Source organism: Sapajus apella, unplaced genomic scaffold (genome assembly GCF_009761245.1).
Source record: "Sapajus apella isolate SASKATOON/1434 unplaced genomic scaffold, GSC_monkey_1.0 scaffold26, whole genome shotgun sequence".
Taxonomy (NCBI): Eukaryota; Metazoa; Chordata; class Mammalia; order Primates; family Cebidae; genus Sapajus; species Sapajus apella.
Window position 1 is genome coordinate 19,264,752 of NW_022436966.1, and position 20,035 is coordinate 19,284,786.

At 38.4% G+C, this 20,035-nt stretch overlaps 1 protein-coding gene and 1 non-coding gene across 7 annotated transcripts in view; both read left to right on the top strand.

The window, feature by feature from the left end:
• The window catches only part of PSME4 (proteasome activator subunit 4), a 110,043-nt gene extending 94,155 nt beyond the window's left edge, over positions 1-15,888 (top strand). For 4 of the 6 annotated variants that reach the window (XM_032292138.1, XM_032292140.1, XM_032292136.1 and 1 more), the window contains 6 exons: positions 5,472-5,600; positions 6,750-6,905; positions 10,713-10,875; positions 12,728-12,861; positions 13,681-13,819; positions 14,352-15,888. In XM_032292138.1, the coding sequence (XP_032148029.1) occupies positions 5,472-5,600; positions 6,750-6,905; positions 10,713-10,875; positions 12,728-12,861; positions 13,681-13,815 (717 nt within the window). In that variant the 3' untranslated portion in view covers positions 13,816-13,819; positions 14,352-15,888. The remainder of the gene's footprint in view (positions 1-5,471; positions 5,601-6,749; positions 6,906-10,712; positions 10,876-12,727; positions 12,862-13,680; positions 13,820-14,351) is intronic. The other 2 variants (XR_004273063.1, XM_032292137.1) reach the window with 2 other exon arrangements.
• Positions 13,139-13,275, top strand: LOC116560740. Its single transcript, XR_004273121.1, has one exon. It is a non-coding gene; the product is annotated as a small nucleolar RNA SNORA2/SNORA34 family (small nucleolar RNA).
• Positions 15,889-20,035: the final 4,147 nt, after the last annotated feature.

Genomic DNA, 20,035 nt, shown 5'->3' on the forward strand with positions numbered 1-20,035 from the left:
CCTGGGTTCAGGCAATTCTCCTGCCTCAGCCTCCTGAGTAGCTGGGATTACAGGCATGCGCCACCATGCCCAGCTGATTTTTTGTATTTTTAGTAGAGACGGGGTTTCACTATGTTGACCAGAATGGTCTCGATCTCTTGACCTCGTGATCCACCCGCCTCGGCCTTCCAAAGTGCTGGGATTACAGGCGTGAGCCACCGCGCCCGGCTGTTTTACTACTCTTTAGCTGAATTTTAATTTGGAACAATTAAGGGCTCAAATAGTGGTGGTCAGGTGGGAGGAGAGGTATTTTATCCTAAGTTTCAAACTTCAGGAAATGCTCATCAAAATCCACCACTATAGTTTTGTATATGTGAAACTTAGAGAAGAATGTACAAATAGTGTGGTACATTGGATAGTCACCTCACATTGATCCTATTTCTTTAGAAAAATTATTTTTCCAATAATCAGAAAAATATAAGGTGATTCCTTTGCTAACTAAATGGACAGCATTTTCTCCTGGTTAACATAGTTTGTAATCTCCATGATGAAATTTATCGGGTTTTAGAATTTTACTGTTTTTAGTAGAACATTTTCGCCCATGCTGTAGTTGAGAATATTGTCTTAATTTCATTAGAAAAACACATTTTTTTCATAATAGTAGGAAGAGAGACTGCTGATTCAAAAGACGAGTGAGTCATCTTAAATTCTGGTGGTAATAGACCTTGCCAGCAAATGAATATCTTCTTTTTTATACAACAGTTAACTACCCAAACTCTAAATCACCTCCTATTTACTGTGGTGTGAATAAAATGACAAGGAAAACAACTCTACCTGTAATGCCTAGAGATTTGAACTGTTGAGCATTTACCATTTGTACCCTGACTTGGTTGGCGTGTGTCCTTTTATACCTTTGACAATAATATAAATGTGTCTCTGCTATACCCTACAAATGTGTTTGTGAAATTGTTTTATGAATAACAGTTATTTAATTCTGCAAGTTGATTTTGTTTTTTAACTCAGTATATCATGTCTGTATTTTCATATCAGTACACAAAATTGCTTCTTTTTATGATGAAATTGTACCATCATTTAAAAATTTAACCAGTTTTCTGTTGATGGAACCCCTGACTCTTCTTAAGTATCTTGCATATGTGAGCATATTTGTAGGATACTTCATAGGTATCAAATTGCTGGGCAAAAGAGATGTATCTGCATTTTTTTTTTTTAAGAGATGATGATATCTCACCATGTTGTCCAGGCTGGCCCCAAACTCCTGGGCTCAAGTGATCCTCCCACCTCAGGCTCTTGTGTAGCTGGAATTCGTGTGCTAGTGCCACCACACCCAGCTAATTTTATTTTTTTTAGAGATGGGGTCTCGCTAACAGTGGCGCAGGCTGCTCTTAAACTCCTGGCTTCGAGTGATCCTCGTGCCTTGGTCTCCAAAGTGCTGGGATTACGGGCATGAGCTGCTCTGCCCAGCCCAAATTTACCACTTTTAAGCTTTTGCATACCTTTTTGTGTCTAAGGAAATGCCCTTATACTGCTCATTTTTGATTTTCCAATTTAAGTTACTTTACTGTGGATGTCCTGCCATTATGGAGATGTGGTTAAATTACTTCCACCATATTCTTTGTCACCCACACCAACAAAGGCAGGGTTTTGAATCTCCTTGTCAAGTTTATACTTCTGTAATTTTTTTTAACCTTTAAAAACACAATTCCTACTGGAATGGAATTAAATTCATGAAGTAATTTTTGTCACATGCCAGGGATAAAAAATAATGTATTTTGATATTGCACCAATTGATGTTCAGTAATTAATTTTCAATGTTACTTCCTTTTTTCTTTTTTTTTAGAGACAGGGTCTTGCACTGTCACCCAGGCTGGAGTGCAATGGCACAATCATAGCTCACTACAGTCTCAATCTCCCGGACTCAAGGGGTATTCATTGTTACTGAGTTGATTAGTGTTTCTGGGCTTATTTGGTAGACACAGCACGTTTTCTGAAGAGAAATAGCTCATACTGACATTTTCAATTCAAACTTGTGATTACTAAGATTTTATTGAACCACTTGTATTTTTGTGTCTTTTACCTCTCATGTGCAAACTCTTGGTTTCTGTTGACAGTTACTATAAATTGATTTGTATACATCCCACAAGGCATATATTACCCTGTTTTTAAAAGTCACTGTTCTAAGTATGTATCCTGCCAGACAGTTAAACAGTGAGGTTCACATACTTCATTTTGCTTTTGCATTTTTTTTCTGAAGAGATTTTTAAGGGATTACTTCGTAACAATACAAATGATTCATACAATAGGATATCTAAACTACAAGGATGTACTACAGTTTATTTAACCAGACACTCTCCAGATCCAATAGATATCTGAATTATTTCCAGTCTTGTGCTTTTGAAATAGTGCAACAATATAGATCTTGGTGTAGTCCTTTCATATGTTTGCCAGTATATCTGTGAGGTAGGAGCATAGACGTACATTGCCAGTAGAAAGTAAATGAATATGTGCTTTTGCTAGATGCTGCTCCACACCCTCTTTATTGGTTATTTCCTCAGATACTCAGCTTTACAGTATGATGTTAAACATCATGATTTTTGCCAATAGGACAGGTGACAATATATAACTCACTGGTTTTAATTTGCAAAAAGGAATCATTTTTTTTTCTAAAATACCAAGGATTATATCAACTGAGGTAAAATATTAAAAACTCAGCATTACAAAATGTCTTCCCATACCTAAAACAAACAAGAACTTCATCGTGCCCTTGTGATGACAAAGGCTCTCCTTGACCAGACTTTCGTCAGCTGTTCTGAGCCCTCTTTCTTACTACTTCTCATCCTTGGGCTCTGTCTTTGGCCTGTCTGTCTTTGGTCCAGTTTTAGCAAGACTGTGTCTAATTTAGTTTAGAAAGAATCCCTCACCCTTGGTATCTGATTGCCCTGTTCTGCCTTTCACAAGAATCCGGTTAAGTTGGTTTAGGAGGAATCCTCCTACCTCTCATGTGTCTGAATAGAGTTGTCCTTATGATTTTAACAAATGTCAGAATAATTTTTTTTTAACAATAAGTTCAGGCTGAGTGTATTAATTCACTATGGTGATTTGTCCAATGTTTGATAGACATAATTTACCTTAGCAAACTTTTTTTTTTTTTTTTTTTTTAGATGGAGTCTCGCTCTGTCACCCAGGCTGGAGTGCAATGCAGTGGTGTGATCTCGGCTCACTGCAACCTCCGCCTCCCTGGTTTAAGCAGTTCTCCTGCCCCTTAAGTAGCTGGAATTAGAGGCCTGTGCCACTACACCCGGCTAATTTTTGTATTTTTAGTCAAGACGGGATGGGGTTTCACCATGCTGGTCAAGCTGGTCTTGAACTCCTGACCTCATGATCCACCTCAGCCTCCCAAAGTGCTGGGATTATCGGCGTGAGCCACCGGTTTTTTTTTTTTTTTTTTTTAACAGGGTACCAATTTGTCACCCAGGCCAGAGTGCAGTGGTGTAATAAAAACTCACTGTAACATTGAACTCCTGGGCTCAAGCAGTCTTCCCACCTCACCCTCCCAAGGACTGTAGTCATGTGCCACCACGCCCAGCTACTTCTTTTTATTTTTTGTTTTTTGTAGAGACCGAGTCTTGTTCTATTACCCGTGCTGGCCTAATGATATCCCTCTAACTTTGTGCCCTAGAGTCGCTTAGTAAACTTGATTAAAGCTTTCCCCTACTGAATATGCAAGGGTATACTTTTAAAACATTTAAAATGAATTTAAGGAATCAAACAGCATACATTCATAATCAAAGTATGGTACCAGACAAACCTGATTTCTTCATTAAAACAAATAAGGGTACTGGGTACAGTGGCTCATGCCTGTAATCTCAGCACATTAGGAGGCCAAAGCAGGAAGATTGCTCAAGCCCAGGAGTTTGAGACCAGCATGGGCAACACAGTCTCTACAAAAAATAAAAATTAAAAAAGAAAATTAGCTAGGCATGGTAGTGCGTGCCTGTGCTCCCAGCTACTTGGAAGGCTGAGGTGGGAGGTTCACCAACGCCAGAAAGTTGAGGCTACAGTGAGCCATGGTTGTGCCACAATACTCCAGCCTGGGCTACAGTGCAAGGCCCTGTCTCAAAAAAAAGAAAAACAAAAGCGACAGTGGCTACAGCTGTCAGATTTGTTGGAATTCATAGTGATACTCTTAAAAAATTGCTATTTACTTTTGGAGGACAGAAGGGAAATCATTCTGAATGAGGGAAAGCTTTTGTATATTTAAGTATTCTAGCTAATTATGAAGAAGGAGTGACCATTTCTCAAGCCTCTCTTTTCATAATGGATATCGGCGTGAGCCACCGGTTTTTTTTTTTTTTTTTTTTTAACAGGGTACCAATTTGTCACCCAGGCTAGAGTGCAGTGGTGTGATAACAGGAAGTGATGCTGTGTATTTCTTTCATTGATATTTAGTTTTGGAAGAGAAAACTAAATATCAATGAAAGAAATACACAGCATCACTTAATGTTGTCCCCAAAAAATGAAACTTGAATAAAATCAGACCTTTACATCTAGTAGCCATTTTATACAACTTACTGGGGTCAAGGAATATCACTGCAGGGATGTAATCAGGGAAGGCCACAATGGCAGAAACTACAAAATAGACACAGTCTTTGTCCTCTGAGGAAAAAAAATACAGAGCAAGGGATTTTAAAAGATAGTATAGGGAATGTATGCATCGAAAGAGCTTTATGAAACATACCAAGTAATTACAATATGTGGTCATTATGTTAAACCTGATTTCAAAAAACAGTTGTAATAACACATGAATGTGATAATAGGGGAAATCTGAGTACTGCCAAATACTTCATATTATTTTTTTATTTTTTTTTATTCATTATTATTTTTTTTTGAGATGGAGTTTCGCTCTTGTTACCCAGGCTGGAGTGCAATGGCGCGATCTCGGCTCACCGCAACCCCCGCCTCCTGGCACGCGCCACCATGCCCAGCTAATGTTTTGTATTTTTAGTAGAGACGGGGTTTCACCATGTTGACCAGGATGGTCTCGATCTCTTGACCTCGTGATCCACCCGCCTCGGCCTCCCAAAGTGCTGGGATTACAGGCTTGAGCCACCGCGCCCAGCTATTTTTTATTTTTTTACTTTACAACTAATGAAGTTTTATGTGTCATGATGTCCATAACCTTTTAGAAATAACATAAAATATTTAGGATAAAATAGGGATTTGTTTCAAATAATTTCATTGGGGAATGGAAGTCAGAGGCGAGCAAAAAATGAAACAAAAGATTATCTATGGGTTTGTCATTTTTGAAGAGGTGATTGGCTCATGGGGGTTCATATACTATTCTGTAGTTTTGTATATATTTGAAATTTCCCATAAACATTGTTAAAAGTAAAAATGTGTTATCTCTTATGTAGGATGCCTTTGTACTTACTGGCAATTATTTCTCTATTTTTGTCCTTTTTACATTTTTTTAGATTGCCCCAGTGGAAAATGACAATAGCTACGATGAACTGAAAAGAGATGCAAAGTTATGTTTATCATTAATGTCTCAGGGGTTGCTTTACCCTCATCAAGTGCCTTTGGTACTTCAGGTGCTAAAACAAGTAAGACTGTTTATAATATTTATGTCTTTTGATTAGTATTTTGGTTTACCATTCTAAGAATTTCACAGTAGGCTACAATGCACACAGTACTTGATTTTTGTTTGTCTTGAATTTTCTTTTAGTATAAGAGAAGACATACATATTGACCAAAGAAACTTTCAGACCTAGATTCTGTGCCTGGCTCTGCCACCATCTTTGTGACCTTGGGCAAGTCACTCAAGCCAAAAATATGCAGAGAGCTAATTCATTATTAAGTGCTTTGGATAAACAGTGCTTATGAGGAAGGGAGATGGTGATTCCTTCCTGCCAGTTCCCTTTGTTTTCCTCACTTCTATGACCTGGCCTATTCTGGAGAGACCTATAGTGAATGCACATTTTCTGCCTGCAATGTTAGTATACCGTATGGTCAGCTTTATCCAGACATTGCACATGTTATATAGAAGTAGACATCTCCCTATAGCTTTCACATTTTAAATTTGATAACACACTGGAAAATATTTTCAACAACCTAAAATGTTATTTCTTTGTAGTAGAATTTAAGTCATTAATAATTTGCTTTCCAGACCCTACTGCTGCTACCAGAAGCAAAATAATATGCCACCCTCAGAGGAGTTAAGAGCCATTAATCATGACTGATTGTCTCTTCTGAAATTGACTTTTACCTTTGTGTGGTTTTTGTTTGTTTTTGTTTTTGAGACAGAGTCTCGCTTCACTGGCCAGGCTGGAGTGCAGTGGCACCACCTCTGCTCACTGCAACCTCTGCTCCCCGGGTTCACGAGATTCTCATGACTCAGCCTCCCAAGTAGCTGGGATTACAGCCGCCTGCCACCACACCCAGCTAATTTTAGAATTTTTGTGGAGATGGGGATTTCACCATGTTGGCCAGGCTTATCTCGAACTCCTGACCTCAGGTGATCCACCCACCTCACTCAGCCTCCCAAAGTACTGGGATTACAGGCAAGAGCCACCATACCTGGCCTCATTCAACCATTTATTCATAAGGAAATAGAAGAGGAGCTTGTCCTAATTGTACCTGTGAAAATAGAGTTAAATTAGAATATTATATTATTTGTGTTTAATGTTACTATCTGTCATCTCATGTTTTCATCAGTACTGCTTTTATCGTTTATATTTATTTCTCATTCACAGACAGCAAGAAGCAGTTCTTGGCATGCAAGATACACAGTACTGACCTACCTCCAGACCATGGTATTTTATAACCTCTTTATTTTCCTGAACAATGAAGATGCAGTTAAAGATATCAGGTGGCTGGTTATAAGTCTTTTGGAGGATGAACAACTAGAGGTAAAATTTAATTTATAGAAAATGGAAATTGAGTCAATTTTGAAAAAACCATCATGGTTCCCTTTTTAAGAAGTATTTGTGGCCAGGTGCAGTTGCTTATACTTACAGCCCTAATACTTTGAAAAACCGTGTCAGTGAGATCACCTGAGGCCAGGAGTTTGAGACCAGCTGGATAATGTAGCAAGGCTGTTTCTACAAAATACTCAAAAATTAGCAAGGTGTGATGGTGTGCGCCTGTGGTCCAGCTACTTAGGAGGCTGAGGTGGAAGGATCACTGAAGCCTGGAGGTTGAGCTTTGATTGCACCACTGCACTCAGCCTGGGCAGCAGAGCAAGACCTTGTCTCAAAAACATTAAATAAAAGTAACTTTAATTTTAACATAGCTCTACGTGAGTAGTTTTTATACCCTAATCATGATTCCTTATAATACAAATGGAAGAAAAATTGGGCATGTTTTCATCCTGTCTTCTTTGCAATTGGGCAAATAATACTTGTGAGCCCAAGTTTTCTTAACCATGAGAAATTGGGCATGATGATTATAATTGCCCGACTAGTTCTACTGATTTTTAAGGAACTAATGAGAATGTGCATGATGGCAGTTGGAAAGGGAGTAAAAATCTACACATAGATGCTGCTATCCAGTAGACTTAAGATGAGGCTGACGTTCTTTTTCTTTGGTAGAGAAATTAAAGGTAACTTTTGTGGTGAGGTTGCATTAATGTTTTGTACAAAAAGATAATGTATTATCACATACAGTCTAATGTAAGAAGCATGTTGGTAGTAAATATGGCATGAGATACTACTTCTTAAGTTGGCATTAAGAAAAGAAAATGTAATTTTTTGTGAATATTTTGCTTATTTTATGGACTTTATAGTTTTTTTTCTTGTAGTACTCACAGTATTTTATATACTTATTAGCATTGAAAATACCGGGCGCGGTGGCTCAAGACTGTAATCCCAGCACTTTGGGAGGCCGAGGCGGGTGGATCACGAGGTCAAGAGATCGAGACCATCCTGGTCAACATCGTGAAACCCCGTCTCTACTAAAAATACAAAAAATTAGCTGGGCACGGTGGCACGTGCCTGTAATCCCAGCTACTCAGGAGGCTGAGGCAGGAGAATTGCCTGAACCCAGGAGGCGGAGGTTGCGGTTAGCCGAGATCGCGCCACTGCACTCCAGCCTGGGTAACAAGAACGAAACTCTGTCTCAAAAAAAAAAAAAAATAGAAAATAGATTTATTCACAGGAAACTAGGAATGGTAATTTCTCCACCTCCCTAATGAGCCTATTCAGATTTCTTACATTGTGACAGTGCATATTTTCTAGTTTCCATGGTACTCACAGTCTGGTTATAATGATTCCAACAGCCTTCCATTAAAATAATTACAGCTCTGATTTTTTTTCTAATTTTTTATTATATTCTTTAAATAAACTATGCTAAAGAAATGGGAAAATTGAAACTATGTTTCCTACAAATTATTATACAACTTTCAGTAAAAATGTAGTTTTTAGGAGCTTCTTTTAGAACATTTTTATGGGTTTTTTTTGTTTGTTTGATTTTTGAGACCGAGTCTTGCTTTGCTGCCCAGGCTGTAGTGCAGCGGTACAGTCACGGCTACTGCAACCTCTGCCTCCTGAGTAGCTGGGACTCTGGGCACTCGCCACCACACCGAATTACTTTTTTTGTATTTTTGTAGAGGCTAGGTTTCACCCTATTGCCCATACTGGTCTCAAACTCCTGGGCTCAAGCAGACCACCTGCCTTGGCCTTATAAATTATTTTTATATTTTTTTCCATAATATAGAAGTTTAAACACAGCTGTTATATAAACGTAACCATGATGTTCATTAAAACTATCATATTTTTAAAGCAACATGTAATACCAAAAAGCGGTAAGAATTAAATTCTATTCATTGATAGTATGGGGAAAAGAACTATGTTATATAAATGAGAACTGTTTAAAGAAAACCTTACTGTATTTAATGGAAAATTCTTATTAGAAATAGAGGAAAATAGTATGTTTTTAGCTGAGAAGGCTAAATGTATTCTTCATTCCTCACTTTTTAAAGTTAATTATAGACATTTGCCTTGGAGTAAAATATCTCAGAAGTAGACCCTTCCACTGGGAAAGAGCACAAATCAGTTGGAGATGTTGGGGATCACTTATTAGCAATTTGGAGAAAAAAATAAATTAAAATGTCTCATATTACAATATACTTTTGATATAGTAAAGAAACTTCCCCCCCCCATTTTTTAAGTTAAATAAATTAGGAGAAAGTGGTTTTAAATATTATTTATAGGAACATAATAGGAGCAGAGGTGACTTTCTAAGCCTTTGTGTTAATAGGTGTCACATCAAAACATGTACATATCTGACTACAAGAATCATGAAGACTTTGTAGAATAGTGGTGGTAGTGTAATAATGTATACAGATAAAGACAGTGCATGCTATAAACAATGAAGTTATACCTCTCAATTACCAGGAAAATGCAAACTTGGAATAATGAGGCATTTTTACCTCCTCCCAATTTAGTGTTTTCCTCCCTTCAGAAAACAAAAATGTGTAATAATGATAAGCAGTGTAAGGTATAACTGCTAGTTCACATTTTTGTGTCATGTTAGCACTAGCTTTTTTGAAAAGCAACTAATAGCCATAAAATTAATAGGAAAATTGTTATATCTTTAAATTTACTAATCCCAGTTTTTGTAATCTAAGAAAATATACTGCAGGCTAGGCACAGAGGCTTACACCTGTAATGCCAACACTTTGAGGAGGCCAAGGCAGGGGAATTGCTTGAGCCCAGGAGTTTGAGACCAGTCTGCACAACCAAGTGAGACCCTGTGTCTACAAAAAAATAGAAAATTAGCCGAGTGAAAATATATAATGTGAAAAGTTACACAAATTAAGAATGTTCATAGCATAGTATTGAGAATGTGAAAGCCATCTAATCAATAGTTAAGCATGCAAATAAGTTGTGGCATATAAGCTTTATAGGAAATAGCGCAACCAGTAAAACATTTTATAATGTTATTTAGCATGCTAGTGTAATGAATGTAGCAAAGAAAATGTTATGTTCTCGACAGATGATGATGATAAACTTGTGAACAACCTTTTGAAGGAATGCAACAGAGCAAAACATTTGTTTTTTAAAATTATCATTGTGTATCATGAATATTAAACAGAAATGTTTGTCATTTATATGTGAAACGCGGATGCCTTTTTAGTGCTTTTTTTGTTTCCCCAAAAGTTGAGTTACCATTCCAATTTGAAATGGACTGTGTATACACTTCATTTAGTACTTGTATATATAAGCTGTGTTTATAGTCTGACAACAGCTTGTGAAACTCCTAAAAATTAACCAGGGTATAAGTCTCTATGATGTATGCCAATTACAGAAATTAGGTTGGTCTGTGTCTTTGCTGCTAACAAAAAGAGCTATAGCAGTGGCCTTCAGAGATGTAGAGTCTAGGAAAACTTGATCTTAATGTCAGGCTCTGGCACTGCTTTTACAGTTACAGCCCTGATGAGAGCTATCAGCGGGGAAGATAATTTATGGAGAAATTTAATTTTGCTAAAAGAAACAAAAGTCTGTGCTCATAACCCTAATGTAGTTTTTGTCCATTATGAGGCCACTAACCCTTTGAGAATCTGCTGAAATCTCTATTTAAGAAACTGCCGAAGAGCATACACAAAATTTGCATGCAATTGCAGGAAGGTTTTCACCCCAGCTCCCACACTACCCCCATCCTCCATTATTCTGTCGGACTTAGAATGTCAGTTCTAATAAAAATTATTATCTCTACAGGTTCGAGAAATGGCTGCAACCACCTTAAGTGGCCTGCTGCAGTGTAACTTCCTCACCATGGACAGTCCTATGCAGATTCATTTTGAGCAACTTTGCAAAACAAAACTACCTAAGAAAAGAAAGCGAGACCCTGGTTCTGTAGGAGATACCATTCCTTCTGCAGGTAACGTTGCTGGTAGAAAACACCCATATCCTTTTGGGAATGAATGAGGGTTAACCAGGCTTACTCAACAAATATTTATTGAATAATCTTATCTTGCCACCATTAAACTGTAATCATAATAGAAAATACATAAAAAGGTTCATAGTAAGTAGGAATTTTATTGAATTTAGAGGAAGTCCTTAGATTATAAAGCTTTTACTGCTGGTTAGTGTCTTAATTATGTCACAAAGTTACCTAATAACAATCCAATAAAACATCAATGTACATTCTAGTATCTTTGCTTTTTGGGTTATATATATATATATATAATATATATATTATAAATACATTTTATAATATGTATTTTTCGAAACAGGATCTTCCACTGTTACCCAGGCTGGAGTGCAGTGACACAATCTCAGCCCCCTGCAACCTCCACCTCCTAGGTTCAAGTGATTTTACAGGTGCACTACCACGCCCGGCTACTTTTTTGTAGAGATAGGGTTTCACCATGTTGATCAGGCTGGTCTCGAATTCCTGGCCTCAAGTGATCAGCCCACCTGGACCTTCCAGAATGCTGGGATTACAGGCGTGAGCCACAGTGCCCAGCCTGAGAATTATATATATATTTTTAATGATAAAGTGCCAAAGTATTTTTAGGTTTTTGTTATACCAAATGGTATTGTTCACAATTTTGACCAGTTCAAGTTCTCTTTTCTTTACCTTCAGTTTCCCACTTTCCATATACATGTAATATGTAATATACTTTAAAACATATGAATACATACAGCTTTATTGAGAAACTGAGAATTTGAAAGCACTTTAACTTACACCACTACAGAAAGAATAAAGACCCTTTAGCATATAGACATGCTGCAGTTCTCTGTTTTAAGAAATAGATGTTCATCGTACATTGTGTGTTAAAACACTAATGAATTGATGTGTTCTGAGTAGGGTGGTCACATCCAGAAGAAACACTGATTTTGATTGGAGATTGTTTTAGAATCAGGGATTGCACTGGCCTAGGTACAATTATGCTGTCATTGATGAACAACTATGGAAATTTTTTTTTTTTTTTTTTTTTTCTTCGAGTTAAGATCTTGCTCTGTCGCCCTCCTTGGAGTGCAGTGGTTTTGAACATGGCTCACTGCAGCCTTGACCTCCCAGGCTTAGACAATTCACCTGCCTCAACCTCTTGTCCAACTGGAACCACAGACATGCACTGCCATGCCCAGCTAATTTTTTCTTTTCTTTTCTTTTTTGATACAGAGCCTTGCTCTGTCTCCCAGGCTGGAGTGCAGTGGTATGATCTTGGCTCACTGCAACCTCTGCCTCCCAAGTTCGAATGATTCTCATGCCTCAGCCTCTGGGTAGCTGGGACTACACATGCTATTATATCCAGGTAATTTTTTTATTTCTGGTAGAGACAGGGTTTCACCATGGTGGCCAAGATGGTCTTGAACTTTTGACCTCAGGTGATCCGCCCACCCTGGTCCCTCAGCATGCTGGGATTACAGACATGAGCCACCCTGCCTGTCTGCCAGCTAATTTTTCACAAATTTTTTTTTGGAGAGATGGTCTCACTTTGTTGCCCTGGCTCGTCTCAAATTCCTGGCCTCGAGTGATCATCTGATGCTGGCCTCCCAAAGTGCTGGGATTACAGGTTTATGCCACTGTGCCTGACAATTTCTCAAATACAGGATTATTTTCAGTTTAACCTCAAAATCAAGTTTTTGATATGGATACATGTAGATACATTTAAAATGAATTCACATATTGAAAACAACACAATTGAAAACTAATTTTATCTCACTGTAACAAGTGCATTAGAGACATGTAAATATTTGCACATATGTTGCTGTTTTCTTTGCAGAGTTGGTCAAACGCCATGCTGGAGTGCTAGGACTTGGTGCATGTGTCCTTTCTAGTCCTTATGATGTTCCCACCTGGATGCCCCAGCTCCTCATGAATCTCAGTGCACATCTAAATGATCCTCAGCCTATTGAGGTACAATTCTTCCTTATTAGTTTTTACGTGTAGTATCAGTGATGTTTTATAAGAAACTATAATAATAATTTCCTGTATTCTCTGAACTACTGCTTTCATAAAGCTACTGCCTCTGCCAGGGCTTAGTCTGCTCACCACTAATTATTTAAAAATTACAGAGACCTTGCTGCCATATATATGAGATTTTTTTGGTAGTGAGGAAATTATTGTAGCTTCTATCCATCCCAGTCCAGTGGAAGTAAAGTACTGTCAATACTATGATAAATTTTATGTTTCTGTGGTCCTGACTGAAGACCAACAGTTGTTCTGTAGCTGCTGGTTTCAAGCAGAGGCCTAAAGGACTCTCTTCCTATGGTCTGTTGGCTGCTCTGGGACCTCAGCAGGGAATGGCATTTTCATTTGGAAGCAACAACTTACAGCTGTCCATCACATTGGAAGATCCTCAGGAATAGGCTCTTCCAAGGGACAGGGATAGCTAATATAGGGAAGAGCATCTGCCCAGAATTAATTTATTTCTGTTGTATTGTTCTTATTTCTAGTATAAATGGCCACTGATAAGTCTGGAAAAAAAAAATTCTATTTTTCTAGCATTGCAAAGTGTTTTACTGGAAGCATATGTTAAATTGGAAATTATGATGGCATTTTTACTAACTCAAAAGACCATTGACTTTGTCCTTCTCATTGGCTTTTTGTTTTTGTGGCACTTGGTCATGGGTGAGATCTGATGTCTGGAGGGCTTGTAATTTAACTAAAAATATCCTACGTATGATCCTGATTGTCCAGAGAGGTTAAAACATACGTGGTTCATCTACTTTACAGATGACTGTAAAAAAGACCTTATCCAATTTCCGAAGGACTCACCATGACAACTGGCAGGAACACAAACAGCAATTCACTGATGACCAACTGCTTGTTCTCACCGATCTTCTTGTGTCACCATGCTATTATGCATAGAAAGGTAAGTCAGCAAAGTTCTGAATGTAAAGACATGACATCCTCAGGCACTTGGTTTGGTGACTGAGAAGTAGGTTTTTTTTTTTTTCTTTTTGCTGACATTCTTAGATGTCAATGTTTAGATAAAGTTGGGGGGGAGGGTTATTTGTTTTTAAACATGGCTTTTGCTACGGCCATTGGAAATGAGAATTTTTCTGTGCCTCCCTGCTTTAGGTATAAAGCAGAGAATTGATATGTGACTGCTTTTGGACCTTTATAAATGAATGTCTCAGTAGCCTGGGAATAGTTAGATAAAGGAAAAGAAATCTTATTCTTAGTTGCCTCCTGGGTAGAGCTAGGACATTTTGTGTGGCCCTGAGGACTCTGGGTTCTAGACAGTTGTGAGAATATTTCATCTGGATCCTTACCCATTCTGTTAAAGAGGGAGCACTTAGAAGCCTTTCTACTCTAACAGGAAGAATTCAAAATTTCATTTATTGGGCTTTTGGAGTTGGATGTCCTGTTACCTAATTGAAATTTTTTCCTCCCTGATACAGATGACTAGTCCTCACTTCAGGCTCTTTTCATCAAAAATTCCACACCCTCAGGTACCATCTGTGGTGGCTCTCTGCAAGTTTTAAAACTGCCTCTGCTGAGCTCTCATCATTTTGGTGGTTTCTGTGTTAGATCTCGTTAGTCTGCGTTCCACAGCTTCTCAGTTGCTATTTATTTGATTTCCTAACTTGTCCGGAAATGTTTCCAGAATACTGATCACTTTTTTTTTTTTTTTTGAGGCATCTGACAAAGTCACAAAGTCTCAGACTAGAAATAATTACCCAGTATGATCATGGCATCCAAGACCAGGATCTAGGAGCTCATTAAGAAACAATTTACTTGGAATGGAGAATATCCATCTGTAATACAGGTCCTGTCATTTCATTCATCTCAAATTATTTTGAATTCTTCCCAAATGGCTGTTGGATTTAGATGGTAGTCAGGCTGTGGGCCGTAAATCGGAAGCCTTGAGAGCCTTGGGTCTGGAGAGCCTTGAAGAGGGAAGGAAAAGAGGGCAAGTCTTGAACCTAACCAATGACCTGATGGATTGCTCGACCAAGACACAGAAGTGAAGTCTGTATTTGTGCACCTCCCACAGACTGGAGTTTTTGGTGCTGAATAAGCCAGTTGCTAAAAAATTGGGGGTTTGGTGAAGAAATTTCTGATTGTTGTGTGTATTCGATGTGTGATTTTAAAAATAAACAGCAACAGCAAAAATCCTGACTGGTTGGTTTTTCCCTGTATTCTTTACAACTATTGTTTGACCCTCTTAAAACTGTTACCACCTAAATGGAAGACTGCTGTGTTTGTGGATATTTTGTAATTTTTTTCTTTTTATTTTGTTCTCTCTCTTTTTTATTTTGCCTGCAGAATCGTTGAGAGACTAATAAGGCTTGATATTTAATTGACTTGTTTAATATATGTTATATAAATGTAAAAGATGTATAAACTGTAGAGATAGCATTGACAAGACTTTGTACAGATGCAACCTTTTACACAACATCATTGTGTAATTTGTAAAGATCCACATGTAGTTCTTTATTATAATGATTTTGGGCTTTTCTACCCACTGAATGCCATTTTTTGTGTTTTTAAATTATTTTCTTTATCTTTTCTTGTTACAAAGACTGAGATGTGGGGTTTTTCTTTCCTTTTTTTTTTTTTTTTTTTCCAGTTCATTTATCATTAGAATGTCTGAACTTTTATGTAACATTTTTGTGTGCATCTCTCAATGCTAACATCACATGTTTGCCTATGACAAGTTTATGGAGTGAAAGGTATCTTCTAGGTTGAAATAATTCACAAATTGGTGAATGTCATCTTGCAACACACCCTGTACAGTCTTCCTTAAAGGAACACTACAGTATATTTTTAGTATCTACATGCTGAATGACTCAATACAGACCTAAGCACAGCAATGGTCCTGGTACAGTATTTAAGTGTCAGCATACACAGGCGTAATCCCTGTATAGAGTAGTGCCAAACTGATTATTTCAATTGTGTAACTAGTTTAAAACCCAATAAATGGATTGTTTTTAACAGCTGGCTTTTGTCTTCATTAAGAGGAGAAGGCAGTTCGGTAGGCCGTGACTCCTGTAGATTTCCTTTTGTAGCAGTAGGTTTGTATCTGTAAGTGTATGTCCTCTGACCAGCACAAATTATCTAGATCTGCCCCATGCAATATAGTAGCTACTAGCCACGTCTGTTTATGTTTAAGTAAATCAAAAATTTATTTCCCCATTCTCACTGGGCATATTTTAAATACTCTTCAGCCACATGTGGCTAGTGGTTACGACACTGAATAGCATTGATGAACTTTTCCATCATCACAGAAAGTTCACCTAGCACTGACCTAAGTGATTTATTTCCCTTTTTTTGGGGGGGGAGACAGTTTTGTTCTGTCATCCAGGCTGGAGTACAGTGGCATAATCTCTGCTAACTGCAACCTCTGCCTCCCAGGTTCAAGCAATGCTCGTGCCTTAGCCTCCTGGGTAACTGGGACTAACGGCATATGCCACCACACCCAGCTGATTTTTGTATTTTACTAGAGACAGTGTTGAACCATGTTGGCCAGGCTGATCTCAAACTGCTGAGCTTAGACCTGCCTTGGACTCCCAAAGTGTTAGGATTACAGGCGTGAGCCACAGTGCCTGGTCCTAAATGATTGGTTCTTAAATTGATGTGCCTGAGAATCATGAGGGGATTTTGTTAAAATGTACATGGAATTCATTGTCCCAGTTCATAATATCAATGCCTGTTGCTGAGACCACACATTAATTGTATACATTGAGAAGTGAGGCTTAGCATTGTATATTGACCACTTCAGTGTTTTCTAATTGAGCTGTATGAAACTGTGCCTTAGCAATGGTTCCTAAATGGGAACTTTAAAAAAAGATATCCCCATCTTTTAAAAAAAAAAAAAAATGCTGGGCGCAGTGGCTCACACCTGTAATCCTACCACTTTGGGAGGCCGAGGTGGGTGGATCACCTGAGGTCAGGAGTTCAAGACAAGCCTGGCCATCGTGGAGAAACCCCATCTTTAAAAAAAAAAAACAAAAGATTTAAGATACTGGGTGCCTACTGTGTTCGTCAGTGAAAACTTCTCTGGGAGGCTCAGGCATAACAATGTTAGAAGCTCTGTGATGATTCAGTTGTTCCATCCAGGATTGAGAACCACACAAATCCCACTGCAGACCTAAAAACAGGGTACCTTAATCTGAGTGCCTAATACACTCCCCAGGTGATTCTGATTCCGGGTTTGGAAGCTGGTTATTAGTTTGATATTTCCCCCAGTCACATTGTCCTGTGAATTTTTTTACCAGGAGGGAAAAGGAAAAGGGGGAGAAAAGTGTTGCATGACATATTGTCTAAGATAGTTCTTACAATGTATGTGGTGCATTAAAAAGCATGAGAAGGACAGCAGCAACTGTGTTAAGGGTGGCAACAAGATTTACGAGAGGAGGAAGGGAGAGGCTAGCCTGTGTTTGGAAGTCACTGTTGACTGGGCATGGGAAGATGGCATGGGCCGCTCTATGAGGATGGATGAGAAGTGAGGGGAAGAGAAAACCTGTATATCCTTTTTTTTTTTTTTTTTTTTTTTTTTTGAGGTGGCGTTTCGCTCTTCTTGCCCAGGCTGGAGTACAATGGCACAATCTCGGCTCACGCACTCCACCTCCCAGATTCAAGCAATTCTCCTGCCTCAGCCTCCCAAGTAGCTGGGATTATGGGCATGTGCCACCACGCCTGGCTAATTTTGTATTTTTTGTAGAGACGAGGTTTCTCCATGTTGGTCAGGCTGGTCTCGAACTCCTGACCTCAGGTGATCTGCCCACCTTGGCTTCCCAGAGAGCTGGGGTTACAGGCGTGAGCCACTGCACTTGGCCATATTTTTGTATAAGATCAAATAAATCTTTAGTTTCTGAACGGATCCTTTAGAAAGCAAAGACTGCAGGTTGTGTTTCAAAATTTAGGAGGAAAATTTACCCATCTACTAATGTAAATGACAAAAAAGTAGGTGCAAATATATGAGAAAGCTGTTTTTAAATATTTGAAATACTTGTCATTACCAAGCCCTTTAAGCTGGAGGCCACTTTTGGTAATTAGTAGTGTGGCCAGAAGGAGCAAAGAGCAATTTTATTTTATTAGAAAATTAACCTTTGGCCAGGCGCAGTGGCTCACACACACCTGTAATCCCAGTGCTTTAGGATTGCTTGAGCTCAACAGTTTGAGACCAGCCTGGGCAACAGAGAGAGAGAGACCCTATCTCTACAAAAAAATACAAAAAATTAGTTGGATGTGGTGGCACATGCCTGTAGTCCCAGTTACTTGGGAGGGTGTTATGGGAGGATGATTCGAACACAGGAAACGGAGGTTACAGTGAGCTAAAATCATGCCACTGCACTCCAGCCTGGGTGACAGAATGAAACCTAGTCACATAAATAATAAAATCGTGAGCTGTCATCACGGGAAAAGCAACTTTTTTTGCATGGTCTTCGTAATTGTTTTTGTAGACTTTGTCTTATTAGTATATCATAATTGTTTTAAGGATTCCTTTTGAACATCAAGGTTGTTTTCAATTTCCTGTACTACAGATTACACTGCAGTGCACATTTTTATAACGTTATGCTTTAAAACTCTTCTTTTGTTGGAGCAATTCCAAGGAGTAAGAGATGCTTAGGTCAAAACTTTTTTAAAGAACATTTTAACAGCTCTCATATATGCTGTTTTCCTCAAAGTGCACATGTATCAATTTGCATTGCAATAAAAGTGTATTAGAAGAATGCCATTGTCAGGGCAGGCTGATAGCCAATTCATGTTCTAGACTTAGCCCTGATTATTTATTTGCAGATTTTCCATTTTTTGACTACCAATGTTTTTTCCAATTTTGCTCAGTTGTGGATTTTGTAGATATACTAGTTTCAGCTTTGTTGAATGGTTCTAGTTAGTTCTAGAGCTTTGTTTTTTGTTTTGTTTTAATGTTTAAGGTGGAGTCTCACTCTGTTGCCATGCTGGAGTGCAGTGGCGCAATCTTGGCTCACTGCAGCCTCCATCTTCTGGGTTCAAGCTATTCTCCTGCCTCAGCCTCCCGAGTAGCTGAGACTACAGGCACCCGCCACCACACCCGGCTAATTTTTTGCATTTTAGTAGAGACAGGGTTTCACCTTGTTGGGCAGGCTAGTCTCAATCTCCTGAACTTGTGATCCACCTGCCTTGGCCTCCCAAAGTGCTGGGATTACAGGGGTGAGTCACCGCGCCTTGCCTGGAACTTTGATGGGTCCTGATTTCCTCTTACAGATCTCTAGAATCCTTTATGATTTGTGAGTTGTTTTTCAGTTTCAAGGCCGTTTCTCCTGTAGGTGTAACTCGGATGGTCTCAATCCAGCCCAAACCTATTGTAATCGCCATTTGTATAGTCAAATGCCTGGAAATGAACTAGCAGTTATTTATGCAGTAGCTAATTTATACAGAGAGGTATATAATTTTGATCAGAATTTCCACTCCAGATGCTAACGAGTATTTTTCTGTTAATTGTTTCTGGGACTCAAAGTTACCATTTTTGACAACACATATTGGAACTGCTTCATGGTTGGGAAGTGGAATATGTGGGAATTGGAAACTTTCTTGAAGTTATTTCTAAGCCGAATTCTGATAGCATAGGCAACTCCTGGATTGAATGTGTACTTCATAAATTATCTAGCCTTCTTGTTTTTTCTTGAAGAAAGCACAGGGAACTGAGAAAGAGAAATTGCTTAATTAAATTCTTTGATACTTGGTAGTTCTTTTTTAAAAATAAAACTGTTGGCTAAAATGAAGAATGCAGTAGCAACATTCTAAGTATTTCATCTGAACGGGATCAACTTTGGTTTTCTGGTAACCAGGGTGAATGAAGGAAAGGGCATTCCAACAGCATTCTCTGTTTCTAAATGGCATCCCTGAGACAGTTAGAAAAGTAGTAAGATCCTAGTTAGCTAGGTTGGGATACTGAAGGGGAAGAGTTTAATTGTTTGATTTTGTACCCATAATAGCAGACATACTTAGGAATGTTACTTGATTGTTCAGACTAAAACCTATCTTAGGAGTTCATTATTTTGGACATGTATGAATTGTAGAAGAATGAGAGAGGATGGTAGTTTTAGCTTGGTGTTTTTGCTTACTAAAATTAGCCTATACTGTACATTGCACTATG